Source organism: Dermacentor andersoni, chromosome 1 (genome assembly GCF_023375885.2).
Source record: "Dermacentor andersoni chromosome 1, qqDerAnde1_hic_scaffold, whole genome shotgun sequence".
NCBI classification, from domain to species: Eukaryota; Metazoa; Arthropoda; class Arachnida; order Ixodida; family Ixodidae; genus Dermacentor; species Dermacentor andersoni.
The window spans coordinates 160262353-160284550 of record NC_092814.1 but is presented as its reverse complement, the minus strand read 5'-3'; the positions used below and the strand labels follow the sequence as shown (position 1 = coordinate 160284550).

At 46.7% G+C, this 22198-nt stretch overlaps 1 protein-coding gene and 1 long non-coding RNA gene across 3 annotated transcripts in view; one reads left to right on the top strand and one right to left on the bottom strand.

Annotated features, from left to right (window-relative positions):
• The window catches only part of LOC140215262 (uncharacterized), a 167258-nt gene that overhangs the window by 84164 nt on the left and 60896 nt on the right, over nt 1-22198 (top strand). The gene's annotated exons all lie outside the window — the stretch shown is intronic.
• LOC126547134 (adult-specific rigid cuticular protein 15.7-like) lies at nt 3697-11869 on the bottom strand. Of its 2 annotated transcripts, none has more exons than XM_050195014.2 (4): nt 11841-11869; nt 8428-8532; nt 7666-7998; nt 3697-3902 (listed from the first exon to the last, which is right to left on the bottom strand). In XM_050195014.2, exons 1-3 carry the CDS (start codon nt 11850-11852, stop codon nt 7702-7704), a joined length of 414 nt encoding a protein of 137 aa, XP_050050971.1. In that variant the 5' UTR covers nt 11853-11869; the 3' UTR covers nt 3697-3902; nt 7666-7701. The 2 variants fall into 2 exon arrangements, with proteins under 2 accessions (XP_050050971.1, XP_050050970.1); XM_050195013.2 differs by having other exon boundaries at nt 3697-3888.

The following is a 22198-nucleotide window of genomic DNA, read 5'->3' as shown; positions in this document are numbered from 1 at the left end:
TCATATTTGAGGAAGAAAAAATCCACAGGATACCTAAGCACTTATTATGAGTTGAGGATTTGAAAGGACCTATGTCCAATTGAATGCCGCTGAGCCGTCCTTCGAGTTATGAACTCTTGCGGGCAAGCGAGCACGTTGAGAGGCTTGGCGCACTTTGATTTGGCCTTACCGAGGCGTAGTTACAGCGCACGTGAGAGCTTGGGAGGACAAGGAACGTGCGGATAACACAGGCTTCCGAGAGCGAAAAAGAGGATGATTTGGCGTCGTGCCGATGCCCTCTCCCCTCACGCTAGACCTGGCGCGCTACTGGAGCAGTAGGTGTTCCCTTTCACCCACTCTGCCCCATGGCGGCGCGCTCATGACGTGCCGTCGCAGCCAATTAGAATTTTGGTGATTCGCTGCTACAGACGCGGCTTTTTTAGCTTAATGATCCATTTGACGCTTTCGCATCAATACTAGCTCCGACAAAAAATTAGGGACCAACTTGAGCAAAACGGCGGCTGCGCAAAATGGGATGCAGGGAAGTCGCGGAAACAGTTTGCCGCGATAATTCTGCGTACGTGCAGAGGATGCACCTGCTTTCCAGCCGCGCACAGAAGGAGCAGATCGTTATGACACGTACGATCCCGGCTGGATTTGTTTTCGGTACGGACATGTGCCATCCGACTCGCCGTTGACTCTCTATGGCTTGGAGTAGGTCGGACTAAAGCACCGTCGTCTACACAGGAAGCCCAATTTTCTAAGGAGAATGATGCACAGACTGTTCGTGCCGCTGTCAATGACTGCGGAAGCTGGGGGAAGATTCACAAAGCTCCTCGTTAGTAAGGGATCTTCGAGACAATCCGATTACCTTCGCTAATAATATGTCCAGCATCATGATTAGCTGGCATTTGGTTTTACGAACAATGATAGCTTAAGAACTTTTTGCCAATACGGGCGCTGATGCTGGGCGAAACATTGCAAACCTTAATGCGTTTAATAATGCGGTGGCTATGACTGTGACTGCTGCACAACTTGGGGAGAAACTGCAAATTCTTTGCATGTTCTTTTATTGAATTCCGAATTCGTTTACTTACAGTCAATGTTTATGCGCGTTCTGTTTGTCTTCCCTTTACTACCTTTACAAGCCTCCCCGAAATATTACTCATAGGGCTCGAAGCTTGGTTAGTTGGTTGATGATTCTACGAGTAAGACCAGTAGACAAAGAAGGCACGATTTAAGTAGACTAGGTGAATGCTTGATTATGAAATAAAGTTTAATCTAAAAAAGTGTTGGTGAGCATGAGGTAAGCTTAATTTTCTTTGGAATTATTCTTTTCTGCGTCCTTCCGCAGACTGTGTGGTTCCCATGTCTTTCCATTCTGTGACAGGGTAGGGCTGTGAGGACCGATAACCAATTATTATTCATTCATGATTATGTTGGTTTGTTTAAATATTAGCGATAGTCTATCCTTATTTTATCACCTAGAGCTCTGAAATGTTCCTGTTTTTCGTGGGTTTAATTCATTTGTAGTTGAACATTATTGTTGTTTGCAGCTTTCTTTCTTATTTTCCTTTCTTTTTGTTTCATTGTTGCATTTATATTATAGTGATAGCTATCTTCAGCCACTTCGACCACCTTGCATGGTTGGATGGTTGTCTCACGCAACGTGTGTAATTAATCCGCTTGATAAAATTGGAGACACGAACGACGAGAAGAAGAGTAATTAGGGGGGGAGAAGAAGAGCAGGATAAGAAGAGAGGATCGTAAGGGGTGAGGAGGGCGCTCGAGGCGTGCTAGAGTTACTGTACAGTAACTCTAAACACAGTAGCCCTAATATACAGCGACTCCAATTCACGCCGTGGGCACCACCACCGTCATTCTCGTGCTGTCCCGCTTACAGCGCATGCGCGGCTTGCGCGCGGTTGGTTAGATAGCCTCCAGAGGGGCAGAGTACGCTTGGCTAAAGAAGAACGAAACGAGGGGGACGCAACGTCAGCGCTATGCACAGTCGCCTCGGTGGTGGAGTCAGGGCAGTGGCTGCCTTCTGCTGCTGGCATGAACGATGCACACACACGCGCTGTAAGTACACTATCGCATTCCTGCTGAGCTGCTACTTGTATGATCCGGTCTGAGCAGTAAACGTCAAGCTAACGTTTTCTTATATGTTACTTATAACACTCGAGGTCTCCTGGCCTCGGCGAGCTCCCTTCATCTGTGCTAGCTGCTTTCTCTCTAGTGCGTTGTAGCAGTGCCACTCTCCCTTCTGCCCAGCAGCAGTCGCCTTGACTCCTGCATCACGCCAACATGTCGCACCCTTGAGTAGTCCGGACAGCGTCCGAGGAGTTCAACTGCAACGTAAACCTGGCTATAGCTGTCAATGCTTTCCCCATCGGGTGGAGCTGCCAATTTTTATTGCGATAGCAACTATATGGACACTCCAGATGCATTTCTGCCGTCGCTGTCGCCGTGATGTTCTGTATAAAGTCAAAGGGAGTGAAAGCGTGCGAGGGGAGCAGACGATCGCGGCTCAATATCGCCCGCGCAAAAAGGAGAGGTGCTGGAGGAAGCGCGCCGTCTTCCGTCGAGCGCAAGGCACCCAACGCTTTGAGGCGACTGGAGGAGGGAGGGGAGCGGCGTTCTACTCCGGATGCAACTGCGTACGTGGCGGCTACACGCGGTCGGGCGCGGCCGTATCTTGCGAGCGATCTACGTTGGGGGCAGAGTCTAGGTGCGCCGACCACCCGTAGCTTTGTGTGCGCTGTGTTTTCTCGGCGCTCAGCTTGCGCTGAAGCGATAGACAGCACGAAGCTCCCTTCGCACGCTGCTTCTGCCGAGCATGCTCACGTCAGCGCTTCGACAGTCAGTGTCCGCGGTCATCGAGTGTGATGTGTTCATGTTTGCTGTGGGCGCATACACCGTGGTAGTTAATTTAGTTAGCAAGCGAATCTTTACTACAAGTTGATACGGCCGACAAAAGTGCTATACTTCGTATGGCTGTCTGCTAATTTGCCATCGCAATCGATGCTTCGCCTTTCTGGAGAAACTGCGACTCTTTTATTGTGTTTCCTTCAGTCGCCCTTATGATGACCCATTTGCCCATGGCCCATTATGGATGAGTACGTGCCAGCTTTGAGGATCACCATCAGTAGGAGTTTTTTTTTTTTTTACTCTACGTGCTAGTATATTAATAAATGGTTTGCGGGACAAGTGGCAAAGTAGAATATAGGAAAGCTGCACTTTAGCCCTACGTGTGGTAATACTGCACTGGAAACGGTACACAGATGGGGTGTGTCTCCCCCCTCCTCTCTGGAGCATGCACGAGCGCGTGTGTCTGTGCACGCACATATACACACATACGCACACCCGCACACGCGCACACACACGCGCGCGCGCGCTTCTTCCGCTTTGATCGGCATAGTTTGTCAATATATCATTGACTGCTATAGTAAACCGTATACCGCTTCAAAAGAAAATAATTTATACTTTTCTGTTAAACGCAAAGTTTATTTGCCAGTCCGGCACTGTCTTCTCTTTCTTATATAGTTGTATCGAGCTTATTCGTGTTTGTTTTTAGTGCTGAATTAAACCAACCTGCTCATTTACCCACTTTTATAACGCTCGTGCGCGCTTGCGCAAGCTGCACAGAATGGCCTGGAGAATGCATGAGCCAGTAGTGGAAGCGCGAAACAATTGAGATACAACAGCAGGCGACAATTTCAGTGCGGTAGCAGGAAATAATTTATTTATGTACATGTATATGGCGAGCACTCACAAGAAGCACGGACTGAGCATGGGTGGACAGAGGACTTAGACTTCATGCTCTCTGGGAGCCACGAGGAACACGCAGCACGTACGAGGTTCACAGGAAGAAGTGGAGTCGCTGGTCGGTCGTTGTCCCTTTGCGACCTGCAGTAGCTGGCCTGTGAGAGACGACTCCAGACAATCACAGAGAACACCGACTGGAACGAGCAGTACCCATTTAAGCAGATGTATAGAAGTTCGATTGATAAAATTCGCCGTAAGCAACAACGGTTCGTAAGAATTTGCGCCGGACAATTGTTATAGCGAAAGCTATGTTGCAGCGCTTCATAAAAATGTTGTGGGTGTCAATGAGTGCCGTAGGCCTTCTTACGATCCAAAAACTTTACTAGTAGAACACAGCACTGCTCGATCAAACATCCTCTGTGGCACGATTGTGGCTACCTTAGTTTTTCGAATTGTCTCACAGAGGTGAAATGTTCGCGATTTTATTATAGTAGCATCTTTATTACGTTGAATCTTTGTGTAAGCATGTTTGTGGAAAACAGGTAGATTCCTAGGAAAATGGCAAGCGAAAAATTAGAACTAATGAAATATTCCGCGCTGTCTTGCAAAACTCAATGCTTCCCTGCAATCACGGGTAGCTTCAAGACGGTAAACCGCATGAAGGAAGCTTCGTCTCCGCTACTCCCTTTCCGACCACTACAGTCATATAAAGAAAGCCTGCAGCACACAGGGCGTATACTGTTTAAACATTAGCGCAAGCAATGTTAATGCACAGCGAGTAGTTAGTTCCGTCACTAATCACAGTCGTGTACTAGAATAGAACACGTCGCTGCCTCAGCAGCAGAACGCCATGTAGTCACCTCGGTCACCTCGGCGAGTGCTTATATAACGTATTCCAATTAGATGTTCCCTTACTGCTGAAATGAACTTGCAATCGCGCAATGCGCAACAACGCTACTAACGAATATGTCCCTCGTTATGATGCCGCGAAATAACTTACCATCAGCAGCCGTCACGTTCCTAACCCTAATCGTTAAAAACAAAAGAAAAGAAAGGCGCAGTGAACAAAGTATGTGTACAATAGGTCCTGACTCAAGGAAACGAATGCGTGTTTGTACATCAGTGGCATCAATTACGATACGAGTGTCGAGATTTCTAGCCTAACTCAACCTCTAAACTGGAAGCAATTTGCACGTTTTTCTGCGCATTTACCAGATTTACATAAATATACCATTGACATAATGATTTTCAGTGATCATAAATCTCAACTATCTTAAATATCTCCTCAATATTATCTAGCCGAACGATGAAATATTCTATAAGTTAGACGACGAATTATTTCAGCATCAGTGATTCGCGAAATCGGAACTGTCTCAAAAAATGAGCGGCCCCCTATGGCGTAGATATCTCCGCCCCCGAAGTTCTTCACCCTGGCTGTTTAGGATGCACCACGTTCTACTGACCTTAAATATAATATTTAAGGTTCCCAATAATGGCATGTGGTCTTACGTAAAACCAATGCTCCACGAATTAATTTTCCATGACACCGTATCATAAAAGAAGCGCGGATATTATACGACAGTTTTTATTTCTAGCGTATCGCTTCAAGTATAAACTAAAATAAAACGGCCTATCGGCTAAAAACAAAGTGTAATAAAATAAAACGTAAAGCAGCCCTGTTGCAACTAAGGCCTCTCAGTTCAGGTACTTGAAGCTCGCCCATTTGCTACTGAGTTGCTGGTGCAAATATCGGAATCTTTGACAAATAAGGAGAGTGCTTGTGGCTCTTGGTAAGCGTTATTTATTGGCTAAACTTCGACTTCTGGTAATGCCGTCAGAACTAACCTCTACAGCAAGCAAATGGGCACACCTTTGTTTGTTTTGTGATTTATTTGGCCTACCCGATAACGACGCGAGCGACGTTTCCTGATAGTGTGCCTTCCTGTTTTAGAACTGTCGTCGCGTACTAGAATAGTCCAGTGCTCTGCTCTTAACCCGTTCGCGGGCTATTTATCACACAGTGTTTGCATGCGATTCGTTATCATACTGCGGCACGGACGCTGCAAAGGAACTAATGGTGAGTATAGCGAAAGTGGTTGGTTGCCGCAGTTATCCTCAGCAGCCCCCGGAAAGTGCACTGGAGCACGCGAGACGGACGTATTGCCCACAAGGAAACCACTTACGTCAAAAGGGCGTGTCTTAGACCGACCATTGGTCACTCATCGAAGTACGCCCAGAGTTGGAATTAATCGGCTCGGCGTCAAAGGCATGGTCTCGGTGCCTGAAGATAATATCTTGAACAATGGTATAACTCGCAGCACGCTTAACATGATCGCGTGTTCACTGTAGATCCTATTTAAGAATGACACTGAAGTGTGAAAATGATTGATGGTGAGATTATAACTCAAAACATACAAATTGGCATCCCTTTCAAGTATTTCATGCCTAGTGCCGGTGTATGTGCCTGTCGCTTTTGTTTTAGGAAATAAATGTTAACGTAACGGTGCTAAGCCAAACGTGGGTTAGAAAATATCGCCTAATTGATTTTTGTCTACGTGAAGTTGGTTCCTGGGCTATGAGGAACAGCATAAGGAATGACTCCGGTTTATTTAGATCGCATTGGGCGCCCTAACGCGGTAATGTGAGAAAATGTGCATCTGTTTCTGATAATAGAGAGTTTTAGAATAGGCGTCCCAATAGTTAGGGGCCCCAAAGAGCTTTGCGGGTGTTAGCGTTGCGGCACGCAGGAGTGAAGAGTTTTAGAATAAGGCTTTGCGTTTGCGGATAGCGTCTTGTGCTGACAACGCCACTACGGCGTCAAAGAAATGCTATTAGGAATAATTAAATAAAATGTAGCATTTTATGATAGGAATAGTAATTTTGACTTGCGTGCATTGGCGTTTAACTACAATTTAGAGGTTATTCTGTAAGCAGCAAACAATTAGTTGCACTTAGTTTTGAGCAAACCAACTTTACGTGCCTTCACCAGCCAAGCTTAGCGGTGTTAGGCCTACGAGCCATAATATCCACAATCGAATTCGGAATCAGCAGCGTCTAATGCATCATTCTTCATAACACACGCTAGTTGAGAGAAAGCGAAAACCTCAGTCACTTTTCCTAGCTTCCGAACTTCACGCGTTACCACGAATCGAACCCAGTTTGGTGCTAGGTTAGCGCCGTCGCTTCGATGGGCGTCGCCATGTTCGCTGACGCAAAGCTTTTAGGGCCGCTATTTGGGCTCCCGCTAAATCGGTGAAATAGCGTTCCCAAGGCAAAACCCACCCGCCGTGGTTGCTCAGTGGCTATGGTGTTGGGCTGCTGAGCACGAGGTCGCGGGATCGAATCCCGGCCATGGCGGCGGCATTTCGATGAGGGCGAAATGCGAAAACACCCGTGTACTTAAATTTAGGTGCACGTTATAGAACCACAGGTGGTCGAAATTTCCGGAGTCCTCCACTACGGCGTGCCTCATAATCAGAAAGTGGTTTTGGCACGTAAAACCCCATAATTTGGGTTTTACGTGCGTGTGTGCTTGTGTGAGTGTGTGTTAATGTCGAGATAAGCAACAGGCGATTAGTGTATTGGTGTAAGAAAAGCACGGACGAGATTGATAGAATCAGAATGATTGCAGGCGTAAGTAAATATACAGTATAATGATATAATGATAGCGGTTTAAAATACGAAAGATCGAGATCAGATAGGCAAAAGGCTAGATAGCGATTGATGTAAAACCTGATTAAATCAAGCAGGATAGGGGAGTATTTGTCCCCACCCTGCTTCAATATGGATGCTAATAATAATAATAATAATAATAATAATAATAATCGTGCGTTCTCTTTGTCAATTTAACCCGTAAAAATGCGAGTGCATAGCTGGCAAATAGAAAGGACGCGGACGTCAGCACAAACTTCCACGTACGGTAGTATTCGGAGTAGTTGTCAGGTGAGAAAAGTTCTAGCCGTGGTGTCCGTGTCCACCGCCGATACCGTACGCGGGCACGTGCTTTCCGTTGGCCGAGTGGTAGGGTGCGGCGGCCGGTAGGCTCGTCTTGGTGCCGGGCTCGTTGGTCTTGACCATTGCGCGGAAGCCCCACTTGTCGGCCACGTAGTGCACCTGCCGGTGGCGGCCGTCGATGTCTCCCAGGTAGTAGGAACCGTGCACGGGGCCGTACGCGGAGCCGGTCTCGTGGCGGCCGTTAATGGCACCGTGGCCATTGACGATGTCGTAGCCGAACCGGTAGTGTCCGTAGTCCTGTACAGTCTCTTAATATAAGTATCTCTGAAGACAGGATTTCATTGTAGAGTAAGAAGAAAAGAAGTAGAAAGTGCGTGTAACTTACTGCGTGTCGCGCGAAAATTATTTGTGTCTGTGGCCCCAAACCATTCTGCTGGTCATGAGAATGATAATAGCTCCGTTTTTGCGGAGGATAAGGTGTTCTTACGCAGCGCGAGAAAGCATTTTAATAGGCAGAGCCCAGAGAAAGGGCTAAACGGGCGTATGAGAAAGTTACTAAAAATGCGTGCATGCCTGAATACGCACACAGATCTGGTCTCTGTAAAATCTGCTTTCATTCAGGGCGAAACTGGATTTACTAAGCAGACACCTCTTGCGAATTTTTCCCTATGTAATTGAAGACTTGAAATGTTACGAAAAGGAGGGACATAACGAACGCTTACTTACATCCTGTTTCCTGTACTGTTTGCTGTGGCCTCCGTGACCTCCGTGGCCTCCGTGGTAGCCTCCAAGAGCAACAGCCACCAAGGCAAAAAGAATCGTCGTGTTAAGCTGAAATCACAGTGGGACAGCATTGAATTGTACACCCAAGATTAGGTCAAAGTTAACTGTCGTAAAGTACGTCCAGGGCCAAAAGCACCTGCTGTTTTGGTGTCATACAGAATGAAACGCTTTGATTGCACGAGGCTAAGTGAACTACGAGTGAGTCACGTTTCATTGCAGTCTTTGTTCATTATTTTAATATAGGAGGCCTCAAGGGCCTAATTTTAATACGACCATTCAAACATCTGGGCAGGAACGGCCGAACCATTAGTGAAAAATATCGGCTCGAGTGGTCACACCATACGCCATGAATGGTAGAGGAATTCATTAAGAATAGGTAACGGAGAATCTGCATAGGAAATCTGTAAAAGGTGATCTTTATTTTTTTATGCAGGAATGGGCTTTGTTTGCACTGCTGAGAGCAAAAAATCTCCAAAAGTCAACAAACTGAACGACGAATGTGTAAGGAGAAGCACAACAAACTAATCTAAAACGGATGCCTGTAATTGAAATGGTACACATCTCATAAGAACGTTGTCACGATAATCTTATGTGACTGCCTATCCTCAGCATGCGCAAATAGGCAATTATGCTCTACGCTGTGAACACGGTAACCTTTACAAAGGTGCACATTTTCCAATTTTTCTTGAAACATTTTTTTTGTTCCTAAATGAAGGTATCTTGCTCTAAATTATGGTTTTATCAGGTCTAATGTAACGTGCGACCTAATGCTTATATCAATCGGAATGAAATTTGCAGGAGCCAACAATATGTATCGGCGGCGCTAGGTGCAATTTCACCGCAGGTATAACATAACTGACATGCACTGAAATTAAATGCCCATTGCACCTCCAAATATTGTAACATCCACGCTACTTTCAGATGTAACGAAGCATAACAAAATATCCAATATCCACGTGGATCAATCTTCCCATTATTTATGCAAAGAGCGCCGCTTGCTTTAAAAATGAGAAAATGTGCAACTAGATAAACGTTACCGTGTTTACAGTGTAGTGAAGCATCTTTGGGCTCTCCGCTTGTATTGTACTCCACTGCAACATACTTGAGCTACAGTATTGTTGGAAGGAAACCCGGACACAGCACAGTGTTCAAATCAAGAACAGCGAACAAGACTGAAAATATTAGCCGGTAGTGTAGCCACTGAAAAGGCAGGAAGCAGCCAGAAAAGAAAATCGTTCACATGCCCAGAAATTTGCTTAAGTAGCAGCCTCATGAAATTAATTTCCGACGCATCTTCCTTATGGCGTCAGCGCGTCTATTTTTTGCTGGAGCGCTGGCGTAATGTCCCTTGAACATGCTTATTGAAGTGGAATGGATGGCGTACCCATTTCCGCCTCCTTTATTCGGTAGCATTATCCTTAAATTATTCAGCCAGTGCGCTTTGGGAAAACACTGAAACGTTTGTTGCTGATAAACTACCTTTCGATCCAAGATTCTTGAGTGCGCCAAATAGAATTCAATAAAGAACATGCAAGTGTTCATGCAGTGATTTTTTGTTTAGATGGTTTCAGACGTCTAGGTCTTTCAGATATCTGTGCCGAGACCTCTCACTCTTTAAAAAAAAACGCTGTACTTTGAATGAATTCTGGGATAATACGTACCAAAACCGCGATTTGATTATGAGGCACGCCGCAGTGGGAGATTCCGGATTAATTTTGACCACCAAGGGATCTTTAACGTGCCCCCAATGCACGGGAGAAGGGCGGTTTTGCATTTCGCCTTCATCGAAGAATGGCCACCACGGCCGCTATTTGATACCGCGACCTCGCGCTTAGCAGCGCAACACGCAGTACTTTGCTCGTCATCCTAATTAATGGATGTGTCCGGGGATACGTGACAGGACTCAAGGTACTTTCCGGAAACTAATGGTTCAGTAAGCTCATGTATAGATCGGCCACCGAAAGCTGACTCATTGCGTGTGCCAAGTGCATTCAGCTCAACTGAAAAAGGGATGTAGCCTTTCTGCGTCGTGATCTGAAGCGGTGTGCCATCATTAACAGCTCATTTATGTCCACTGCCCAGGGTGAAGGCCTCTCCCTGCGATCGGCCATTACTCCTGTCTTACGCCAGCTGACCCCATCTTACGCCTGAAAGTTTCCTAATGTCATCGCGCAACCTAATTCTCTGCCGTCCTCGACTGCGCTTGCCTTTTTTTGGCACCCTTCCTGTGACTATGTAATAGACCACAGGCTATATGCTTTACGCATTACACGGCCTGCCCAGCTCCACGTCTTCTCCTTAATGTCAACTAGGTATCACCTACCGCCGTTTGCTCCCTCATCCGCGCCGCTGTCTTGGTGGTTGGAACCCTACAATTTCATTGAATAATGTTGCCGCTCTCTGCCCGAGAGTACAAGCTTGGTCAAATTAACGTGTACATAAGGTTTCTCCGTCGAGGGCTTCTGTGCAGGCGTTATATACGCGTCGCCGCCCGTGCTGTTGCGCTTGAAGGCGACGTCACAACTGACGGGCTTGGGGATTTGCATCTGAACAGACTTTATCGGCTTTAGTGTCACTCTGACCGATCAATCAGCTTGGGAAGGACTTTGGTAAGGCACAAAAGTGTTGCAATTTATCCATGGCGAACTGAAAACGTTAGCGTAGGAAGGAAACTAAACATAAATGTGTGACAGCGCGATTTCACGGTCAGGTGCGCTTTGTAGTCTGCAGGTATTCCAGCGGGGATGTACGGCAACCTCATTCCAACTGGCGGCACGGAAATGCAGAGCTCGTCAACGTAGGCCCACTCTTGACAAGCTTTGCACTTGATCGGAGTAAAGGAAGCTGGTCACACGTCCTGCAATGACCTACTAACAAAAGCAGAAGCCCATTTCAGGACGTCACCCTTTGCGCTCTGGACTCGAGTCGCCGAGAAGGAGTGCGTTGTTTGGCAACCGTGCGGCACCGAGGAAAATTCCTGCCGGCAATGCGGTGCGAGCCACGTATCTCGGCGGTGCCTTAGGGCCGATTTACGCTCGAGCCGCCCATCGCCGCAAGCCGCACCGCACGCGTGCGGTCGCGCGAAAGATTGCACGTATCAAACACGTGTGCACAAATTTCGGTTTGCAATGTGTAAGGTATACACTGCGCACACAGTGTAAAGGGTAATTTGTGCGCAAGTGCTGGATACGTGCAATTTTTCGCGCGACCGCAAGCGTGCGGTGCGGCTTGCGGCGATGGGCGGCTCGAGCGTAAATCGGCCCTTACGCGCTCTGGGCGGGCGGCGGAAGTGGCCGCGCCGCTGCGGAGGGGGGCCACAAGCGTGCCTGCCTGCGCGGCGGTGCCCGTTCTCTCACCTGACTGACCATGCTTGCAATGTCCACAGTGGCTGGTGCGGATGAATTGGCACGGCGCGGTGCTCGGCTTTTATAGCTGCCCCAGCTGTTGCTTTCCCTTTCCAAAAGCCATTGAATCGTTACGAATTCTCGTTTGTCAGGTGCTGATTTCGGAAGAGTGGCCGAGTCGCTCCTGCCAACCTCGCCCGGGCCACCTCCGCCGCCGCTCTAGTGTGACGTCAGTGTCTGTACACTTCTCAAAGGACTTTCACAGAGGTCGGGATCTTTGCGCTTCCTATACATCTTCCTTTGGATTTGCTTCTTGAGCGGGCCCCTGTGGTTTTCAGGTTCTTTCCCAATTTGGCAGCAATCCATTGGCCGCTTCAATCATACGGCACATAATTTGCCCGCAGAGTTGGCGGCGCTTGGCAGGAAAATGTTGCCACGCGAGTGATAAGAAAAATGTTGACCGCTTTTGAGAGAGAGAAAAAATTTAATGTTGGTTCTGGGAAGTATAAGGCAGTAAAGGCTTTCAGTCCAGGGCTGATTGATGGCGTTCTGCACCGCTGTAATTATTTGGAGGAATTAATGGAGTAATTATTTATTTATGCATCCATTGCATGAACCAGTGGGGATACTTAAAGCGTTGAGGTCTGTACTGAGTCATGTATTTGCGCATACTGCTCAAAAGAAGCTCCGTAAACTGGTCTACTTGGTCATCAACATTGGTTTTGTCTGGGACCAGTGGCCAATCGTTGGTGCAAAAGAAATCATATAAACCAACATAATCACCACGCTTGAAAGCAAAGCAAGATGATTAACTTATGGCACTGCAGTAGCTCTGCCTCAGCGCTGGCTGACACAGAGGCTGTTATCTTAAGTGATGGATGAAACTTATTGGGACGCACAAGGGAAATGTCAGAACGAGAGACATCTATAAGTTGAGCTTTCTATAGGCAAAGGTCTAAGACGTTACCACAGGAATTGGCGATCAAGTTATGCTGATCAATCAATCAATCAATCAATCAATCAATCAATCAATCAATCAATCAATCAATCAATCAATCAATCAATCAATCAATCAATCACTTAGTTAATGCATTAATTATTTATCGTTCCAAAGAACAACCCTAAGGTCGGAGTGCACCAGCACGAGTATATAAAAAAAACTGCAGGGTAATATAAGTAAACACACACACACGCACCCACTGAAGAAAAATAACAATTAGGAAAAGAAGAGTACACGAAAAAAGTGAAAGGTAAACACAAAAGAAAAAAAAAGTAGAAAAGCAGTTGATGAATGTGTAAAACTGAAAAACAACCCAAAGCTCGGAAAAGAACAATGACAGCCAGTTATGAAAATTATCCAGATCATGAAAATACGCTTCATAAAGACTCATTATTCTATGAATAATAATAATAATAATAATAATAATAATAATAATAATAATAATAACAATAATAATAACGCACCCAGCCGTGGTGCCGTAGTGGCTCAGTGATTGTAGTGTTTTACGGCTGAGAACAATGTTGAATGTTTTATTCTAGGTGACGGCGACTGCATTCCAAGGGGTCATTCCAATGGGCTGGCTCCAAAAACACCAGTGTGTATTAAGGTGTTGGATGAGGAACCCTAAGTGGTCAAAATGATCTTGGAGGCCCCAACCCGTCATAAAGACACACCCTTATAGTCTACGTGGTGCTTTGAGATGTAAAGCCATGGCGATCATTTGCACGAGCCAACCCTCATGTATGTACCGCCCAATCGTAGCACAGCCGTACCCTAAATTTATCCCATCAGTGATGGGCCAGTAAAATAAAGTCATGAAATGTGTTTTAAAAATTGTGTTATCATTGGGCGAACATAAAGCAAGCGTCTTCACCAAACCCCAATCTCTTCGATGAACTACGCGCACCATATCAGTAGTGAAATTCTTTGTAATTTTTCAGTGACGTGGGATCCACTGGAAAATTATTTAATGGTGAAAACATCTTGCTTCAATAAGGGTCCCTAGCAATGAGCCTAGGCTGCTGATGAACTAGCCAATGGTGCATACCACAGTGTAGCGTCGTCGAGCTCGTCGCCATTCGACGAAGCCCGGCTGGTTACACAGCATCCGGACTCCCGGATCGCGTGCCATCTTTCCCTGCAACCTGCGCCGGACAAAGCCTTCTCGCGCGAGGACCGCTCGCTCCTACTCAAGCTGAGCACAGGATGTATGCGCACAGACTCAAAAGACTCTTCCGGCAAGATCGGGCATACCTCTCCCGAATGGATTCTCTGTGAAGCAGATGACACCCTGACCCACATTTTTCCAGAATGCTCAGATCACAACGCCTAACGTAGCTGGAGTCTTCTGAAAGTCTTCGATTTCGCGGAGGACATCGAACTTTCCGCCCGCGTCTAGATTCACATGGCCCGTCGACCCATTATAAATCATGGTGCTGGACGAGCATTACCTCTTCCTGTCCGTGATGTTTCCTGCCGACGAGCCGCACTTACCTCTCCTCTTCTCTTTCTACTCTTTCTCTTTTCCTATCTCCTTCCCCCAACACCACGGTCGAAGTGTCCACCAGTGCGTGAGACACGTTACCCCGGTTTTTTCTTTCTATATAGCCACTTACTCCTCCCCCTCCTGTAGCATTTCTTCCTTGTGTCTTGTTTCGTGGCTCTTGCGTTCGTGTTCGCCTGGGTAGTGCTTGGAATGGTGGCATTGAAAAGAGAACTGCTTTGCACATACCCAAGGACATTTCCAATTTGCGAACTCCCAGGAGCATTTGTTTTGTACTTTATCGCTTTAGAAATGATGTCACAGTATTTTTTTTTCTAATCATTGCTTGTGGTATGATCAACATTTTAAGCAAAATTATCATGCCAGAGAGGATGAATAGTTGGTGGCACCTATAGAATACTAACACATCCTTAACTGCAGTTGATAAAAAGGAGAAAAAAGGAAGAGAACGTGATCTACCTCGCTTCGGCTCACGCAACAATGAGACGGCAACAATCACGTCACTCATAGGCGTAGGCTGATTACGTGGCAGTTGCTTTCTTCGGCATTGTCATATCACTTTTTTTTCTGGATGAAATTTGTGGAAAAGATTATACACCGTAGAATTGAACAAGCTCAAGAAGTACCAATTCTTGAAGTAGTTACAAAGTATTCGCATAATGGGCTTCAAGGCTACCATTAGTATCAAACGTGTCTCTCTTTCGATCAATAAGTAAAATATCCTGATCTTTATAATTGCTTGTCTAATTACTACCTCGGTAATGCATAATGTACGAATTTGGCAGGTAGTAAAAGCTATCCCGAGGTTCTTATCTATCACGTCTTTTCTATATTTAAGAAATTTCGAAAGCATCTTCGGGAAAAACTTTGTGCATTAGAGCTCTCAGCTAGTATAAGCCGAAGACAAGAAGAAGCGAAAAAGAAATTTGTTTATCGAAAGGCAAAGAGGTGAGCCCGAACTCCTTGTGCGCTCTAACCTGCTATATTCGGCGTCTGGGAAAGGGGCAAGGGGAACGAAAGAGGGGAGGGTGTATTTTAATGACAATTGAACATTGCCTCTTCAGCGCACGCGTTTAGAGTCTCTGTATAGCACGCACAGGAGCATAACGTGCGAGTTCACTAGAATACCCCTCGTGTTTGCCGTGTGCCTTGATTGCATGTCATTTACAGCTGCTGTCATAAGCCACTAGCAGTTGCCTAGATCCGTAATTGATCGCTTACTGCGGCTGTGATGAGCAATTGGCTTTCATAAGTTACAGCTATCCGCACCAGACAAAGAATAACAGGGTGGTGGAATTAGAACATATAATGTCGATAACTTTACACGGAAAGCTAAAGCAAAAATGGTGATTAATTAATTGGTATGGTATATTAAGGCAGAAAATTTCACTATGTCGGCTAGAGTATCATTATACCTAAGTGTTATATTCCCGAGTCGATAATAAAGCAAGCAACGCAAGAATTGTGCATGCACTTGTGGCACAATAGATACAACATCGGCTTGTTGTACTTGGGAGGCCGAAGCTGGATCCCAACCTCGGGAACTTAATTTTTGTTGATGCGAAGCATTCCTTGCCTCATTGTTAGCACTTAGCGGTAGGTAAGTTCCTGTCTCGCCTCGCTCTCACTAAAAAAAAAAAAAAAAAACATGCCTGACCGATGGTGGAATTGAACCTCCTCCGTCTAGCACAGCAGCCCGGTGCTCCAACCACTACAGCCACGACCGGACTTTTCTATGTCTTTATTGCCAGATTTAACAAAACATCCGCCAGCCTGTGTAAAGCTAGTTGAATTTATGAACTTTCAACTGTGTAAGGGCATCCCATATTTGAAGGACTTACTCTTCAGCGTCTCGTGTTTTAGCGCATCTCTGAGCTTCGGGAAATTCTCAACAAAATGAGCGTTAACCGATCATGCTTGAGGATCATCGTTTTGGAAATCCACATGTCACCTCCATATGCTACATAGACCGAGAAGCATAAATACATCATAGGGGACGCTATTTCCTTAAACAGGGCGAAATCTTATGCCGTGCCCTTCTATGGGAAGGTCCTTCTGCAGTGTCATTTGAAATACATCCCAGTAGAAGACAGCGTCTAGACAGTCAAAGAAAACATGCTTTACAGTCTCTGGTTTCTTACTCAAAAGACAATTAACTCCTCACGGCACAAACGTACCTTGTCATTCGAGCCAAGTTTTTACTGTCAGTGTATCCGTGTGAAGTTTAAAGAAAAGCGTTTTGACCCTTGCAGGCACTAACATGTTTTTGACACGTTTCAGAACATTGTTTCCTAATTATGCCTGATAAATCCATCTATATCTAGGCACCGGAAAGACTGTGCCTGCCAGATCCCTTAGGGTGCGCTTCCTGGGCACATTGCTTAAGTACTCAATAGAAAACCTGCTGATGAGGAACTGATAGGAAGATACAACCTCGCATAGGTAACGGGATACCCTATACAGACCGTTTTATATGGTGGAGACTACAGATTCTGGCGTGAATCCTGTCAGCATTACTTGTACCCACGTACGGATCAAACAGACTCGCTGATCTCTTAAGAACAAAACCTGCTGGTCACCTGTTTTAAGAACAAGTGACTTAATCCTAAATTCCCTGCCCTGAATTTACGAGAAGGATTAGTCCGCAATGTTCGTTCGTACTTGGAATTCCAGACAAATGTTGCAAAAACTCTATGAAATCGCCGGTTATTGGTTCTTGTGTAATGCAGCTTCTTGGAGGACATACCATATTTTATCTATTAAGAAAATATTACATATTTTGCGTAGCACGAATATTGATAAATACCGCCCCGCCCAGTATAAAGCTATTGTTCGCATTTCCTCTGTTCTCTGCGTCCAGAACTGCGTATTTTCTCTTTACCTATATAGTGGGACACCCAGGTATGTGTTGGGTACTGTGCTTCCGTGCATGTTCTCAAAGACTGTTGGTGAGTTATGTCATGCACCATGCCATAATCCCAAAGTCTTGTCCCTGTTCAACCGGCTACCTGTTTGGTCACAGAAACTGTGCGTGATCCACAGTGCCGCTATCACGCTTTTCCTGTCAGTGCATATAATTTCAGCATCATCCGCATAGGCCAAGACTCGTATGTCACAGGACTGCAGCCTAAAGCTTTTTATTATATCACTGTCAATTATTATTCTACATAGGGGTTCTAAAAACAAACCAAACAACAACGGTCACTTAGAGCACCACTGCCTTGCAGAAGAATGAACATCAATGCGCTGTGAAAGCTCTCCATTCACAACCAGACTTGTAGTACAGTTTCGATACGCCATTCGAACTCCTTCACATAATATATAACACAAGCTAACATTCTTCAATATTCCAAAAAGAATGTCATGACACACCCTGTCAAAGGCTTGTGAAGATCCTCTTGTATCATAGCTGCTCTTTCTAACTGTGCGTCACAGTATTCCAGAATGATCCTTGCCACGTGAATATTTGTAAAAGATGCTTCTACCTTTCATCTCGCAAGTCTGATGCGGGCCTACTATACACACGACACGTTGCAACCTGGCAGCCAGAACTTTCAACGCCGACACTTTATCCATTTGCAGGGTAGCAGCCACGCACTGCTTCACCGAATTTTCGTTGCTTCAAAACTGGCTTCACATTGTGAAAACTATGTTGTTAAACACGTATCATTTAGTGACCACAGTTTGGTCCTTTTTGGGATAGGGCTCAAAAAGAAGAAGAAAATTGAATGGGACCTTTGGAAGTTTAATGCAAGCCTGCGAAAGAATGAGAGGTTTCTCGACAACACGAAGTGTGAAATCAAACGTTTGGTTCGTCAGTGGAAGCAAGAAGAATTTGATGAGTGGGAGAACTTTAAACCGAACATTAAGGTGAAAGTAATAGAAAGAGGTTGCCAGTTGAAGTTTTTAATGCGCATGGAAGAAAGGTGCTCGCGGTCCCACCTAGAAACTTTAGTTCAAGAAGAAACAAGTAATATTGGGTCATGCATAAACGAAGTAAAATAAATAAATGCAAAATTCGAAGCTATAAAGGTAGACAAATACAAAGGTGGAATGGTTCGTGCTAGATCTGAGAAACTTCTTGTAGGTGAGACGCCAAAACGTGACCTCTCAGAAGAGAAAACATATGGACTAGGCAACGAAATAGCCGAGATAGAATATGAAGGCACTGTGGCTCGAGAACAATATGCAATTAAGCTAGCCTTTGTAGATTACTACAAAAATCTATTTACATATAAAAAGTCTAACGATCCAAACTTTCACAGAGATTCCTTACCTGAAGTACCACATTTAGACAGCGAACAAACCATTTCATTAGAAAGAGAACTCAACGTCAAAGAAGTGGAGAGGGTTATAGAAGACCTCAATAACGGAAAATTGCCTGGTCGAGACGGTTTAGCGGTTGCCTTCTACAGGACAATTAAGTCGCAATGCGCACTGACCCTGCAGCGTGTATTCACTGAAGCTTTCAAAAGTGGTCGAATTACCATCCTCGTTCGTACGAGCACACACGATGCTGATTCCGAAGTCTACTGACGAGGCTCAGCTTCGGTCAGTACAAGGCTACCGGCCGATAGCGTTAACAAATGTGGACTAGGCCACGATCGCACGCATGCTTCTCGCGTTCCAAAGGTTGCCGGCTCTTTGAAACACTCAGCGCGTGCACCACGTGCCACTTTCTCGTCTTCTTTCCTTGTGACAGCTCGCGCTTTGAGGCGCTGTGTTAGACTGCACTATATCCTGGACCGGCCCACTTTCCCTCGTACTTTCCTCGTAGTCGTTTACGCTACAGAAACTGTACGACGCGGTACCAACTTCACAATTGCCCAAGTAAGTTAACTACTTTTTAACATTTGTTCCCTGGAATACAAATTCAATCGCCGTTTTATTATAAATCAGATGGCATAGTCATAGGTACGTACCATTGTACAACACGTAGTTGATGGCGTCACAATCCGCGTTTCTCTCATTTACGCCCGTCCACTACCCATATAGAACCCAACAATCGTCATGTCGTAAGCTTCCGTTTAGCGGCTCGTATATAAATCATGCGTTTGGTCCCATGCGATCGTTTTCGACGTGGTCGTCGTCGTGGTGTGGTCGTCACACACACCAACGCTCCGAGTCCACAAACACAAATATTCAATTTACACCAACACATTGGTTCACCTGGCAATGGTTTTCAGAACCCAAATTAATTATGGGGAGCCAGGCAGCTGCAAAATGATTCGCAAAACGTGGATTCCCACAGGGCGTGGGACCTGCACAATTTTTTTCGAAGAGGCTATAAACGATGCTATAGACAGAAAGTACTTGGTATGCGCCAAAGAATTCTTCGCATTAAAATCAACTGCACATGAATGTGCATAGTCTACCTGGCGGAATTTAATGCAGAGTTTGAAAACGCAATGAGTTTGAATGATCTTCCCCAGGCAGGTTAGCTACCACGGCCAAGAAACGAAATTACAGGCAACGTTTCTATTGTTTGCGCGTGTACAATGACCCGGTTATGTGTCGTTGCCGACGATTTGTTTTAGAGTGCGTCAATCAAGGTAGAATTCCAAGTTGACAGTTTGTTTACATCTTTTTTCTTGTGCATTACTGCAAAACAGATGTGATTTTGCTGCGGAGGGAATGATGATGAAGCAACATTTACTGGGCCCGAAATAAATCGGTGGTGCACGCAGGCACCAGACGGGGTGGTTCCCTAGTTACGGGACCCATATGTTCCCAGCAGCTTCTGGCCCCTGTCCGTCAGTGCGAGCTGAATCGGTAGGGCTGGGCTGGATAACAAAGTCTCCCATCGCTCAAGGGGTTGGGGATTTAGGGTGTTGGTGGGAAGGGGAGGAGGGGGGGTCTTGAGTTCTGTGCACTGTGCCAAGACGTGCGGCAGGGTGCCCTTTTCTCTTCTGCAAAAAGGACAGAGCATATCGTATTCCGGAGGATACATGCGGTTCATGAGTACGGGATGCGCAAGCGATCCCGCCTGCGCTCGACGCAGGATCGTCTGTTGTTTCCTGGTGAGTTTGGGGTGCGGTTCTGGCAGTCTGCACCTTTCCTCTCGGTACATCCGGGTAATGTCCCGAAAGCTGGTAATCGGGTGCGGTAGCTCTTCCGGCTCGTCCTCGGCCCGGATTGACATTTCTCGGGCATGGTAGTCGGCGATGATGTTGCCTGCTACGTGCGAGTGAGCCGGGACCCACACGAGCTCTATGGCTCTTCCCGGAGGCTTGTGCTTAGCTAGAATAGCTCGGGACGCGGAGGAGATTACCCCCCTGCGGAAGCTTCTGTAGGCTGTCTTTGAGTCGGTGACTACGGTGTCCACGCTCGGCTGTGCGAGTGCGAGGGCCACGGCCGCTTCTTCGGCAACAGCGGGGTCTGTTGTCTTCAGGGACGCGCTGACGATCAGCCTGTCTTTTGATGTAGCCACCACCGCTGCACGGTCACTGTGTTTTCGGAGCGAGGCGTTCGCGTAGAGGACCCTGGGGTTCTCTTCCAGCTTCCGGGCTATGGCTTTGGTTCGCGCGGTGCGCCTCTCGTCGTCCTTGCCCGGCGTCATGTTCCGGGGAAGGGGTTTTGTCTGAATGATCGTTTTCCAGTCTTCCGGAAGAGCCGTCTTTATGGGTACTGGCTCGATCTGCCATCCTATTTTGCGTAGGACGGCTCGTCCGTGTTCCGTGTGACTGAGCCGGATTCTCTGATTAGAGAGGTGGCCTTCGATGAGCTCCTCCACCGTGTTGTGGGCGCCCATGTCTAGCAGTTTTTGAGTGAACGAGTAAATGGGCATGCCCAGTGCTTGTTTCGTTGCCTTACGAAGCATCGTGTTTAGGGTGTCCCTATTCGCCTTCGTTAGCTGGAGATACGGGGCTTCCGGAAGAGCCGTCTTTATGGGTACTGGCTCGATCTGCCATTCTATGTTGCGTAGGACGGCTCGTCCGTGTTCCGTGTGACTGAGCCAGATTCTCTGATTAGAGAGGTGGCCTTCGATGAGCTCCTCCACCGTGTTGTGGGTGCCCATGTCTAGCAGTTTTTGAGTGGACGAGTAAATGGGCATGCCCAGTGCTTGTTTCGTTGCCTTACGAATCATCGTGTTTAGGGTGTCCCTATCGCCTTCGTTAGCTGGAGATACGCGGCGGAGTAGGTAACCCGCGACACGACGAATGCGCGTAACAGGCGCATGGCATCGTCCTCTTCCGATACCCTCCGAATCATACTAAGTATCTGTTCGGTTGTAGTCTTGATCTTTGTGATGGCGGCCTGTGCCTTCCCGTCGCTCTGAAGTAGCAGGCCGAGAATCCTAATCTTCTGTGTTGGCTTGATGGTCGTTCTGGCGATGGTGATAATCACGTTCGGCGGCAGCTCCTTCTTGGATTTTCCCGGTTGGATCATGAGGAGCTCTGATTTCTGGGGAGCGCAGCTCAGTCCGCACGACTTTGCGTACTCGTGCACGGTCGTTGCCGCCTGCTGCAAAACTTCCTCCATCCAGGCATCGGATCCGGCTCGGGCCGTCCACACCGTAATATCGTCGGCGTAAAACGCGTGGTCCACGCCTTCAATTTGCTTGAAGGCGTGGACCAGGGGCAGGGGCAGATTGAAGAGCAGGGGCGACAAGACCGATCCCTGTGGGGTGCCCCTATCGCCGAGCACGACAGGGTCCGACTTCTCCTCCCCTGTCCTGATGGTCGCCGTTCGGTTTGACAGAAAATCTTTTGTGTAGCCAAATGTCTTTCGGCCACACCGGGTTTTGTTTAGATTCTGCAACACGCTCGCGTGGGACACGTTGTCAAACGCTCCCTTCAGGTCGAGAGCGAGTATCCCGCGCCGCGCGTGCCTCGTTGCCGGCTTGACGACCAGTTCGTGGAGTTG

Excerpts from the sequence above, each read along its gene's own strand:
- LOC126547134 (XM_050195014.2), bottom strand. Across the intron at positions 7,999-8,427 it reads AACAGTACAGGAAACAGGAT|GACTACGGACACTACCGGTT; the intron begins GTAAGTAAGCGT and ends GAGACTGTACAG.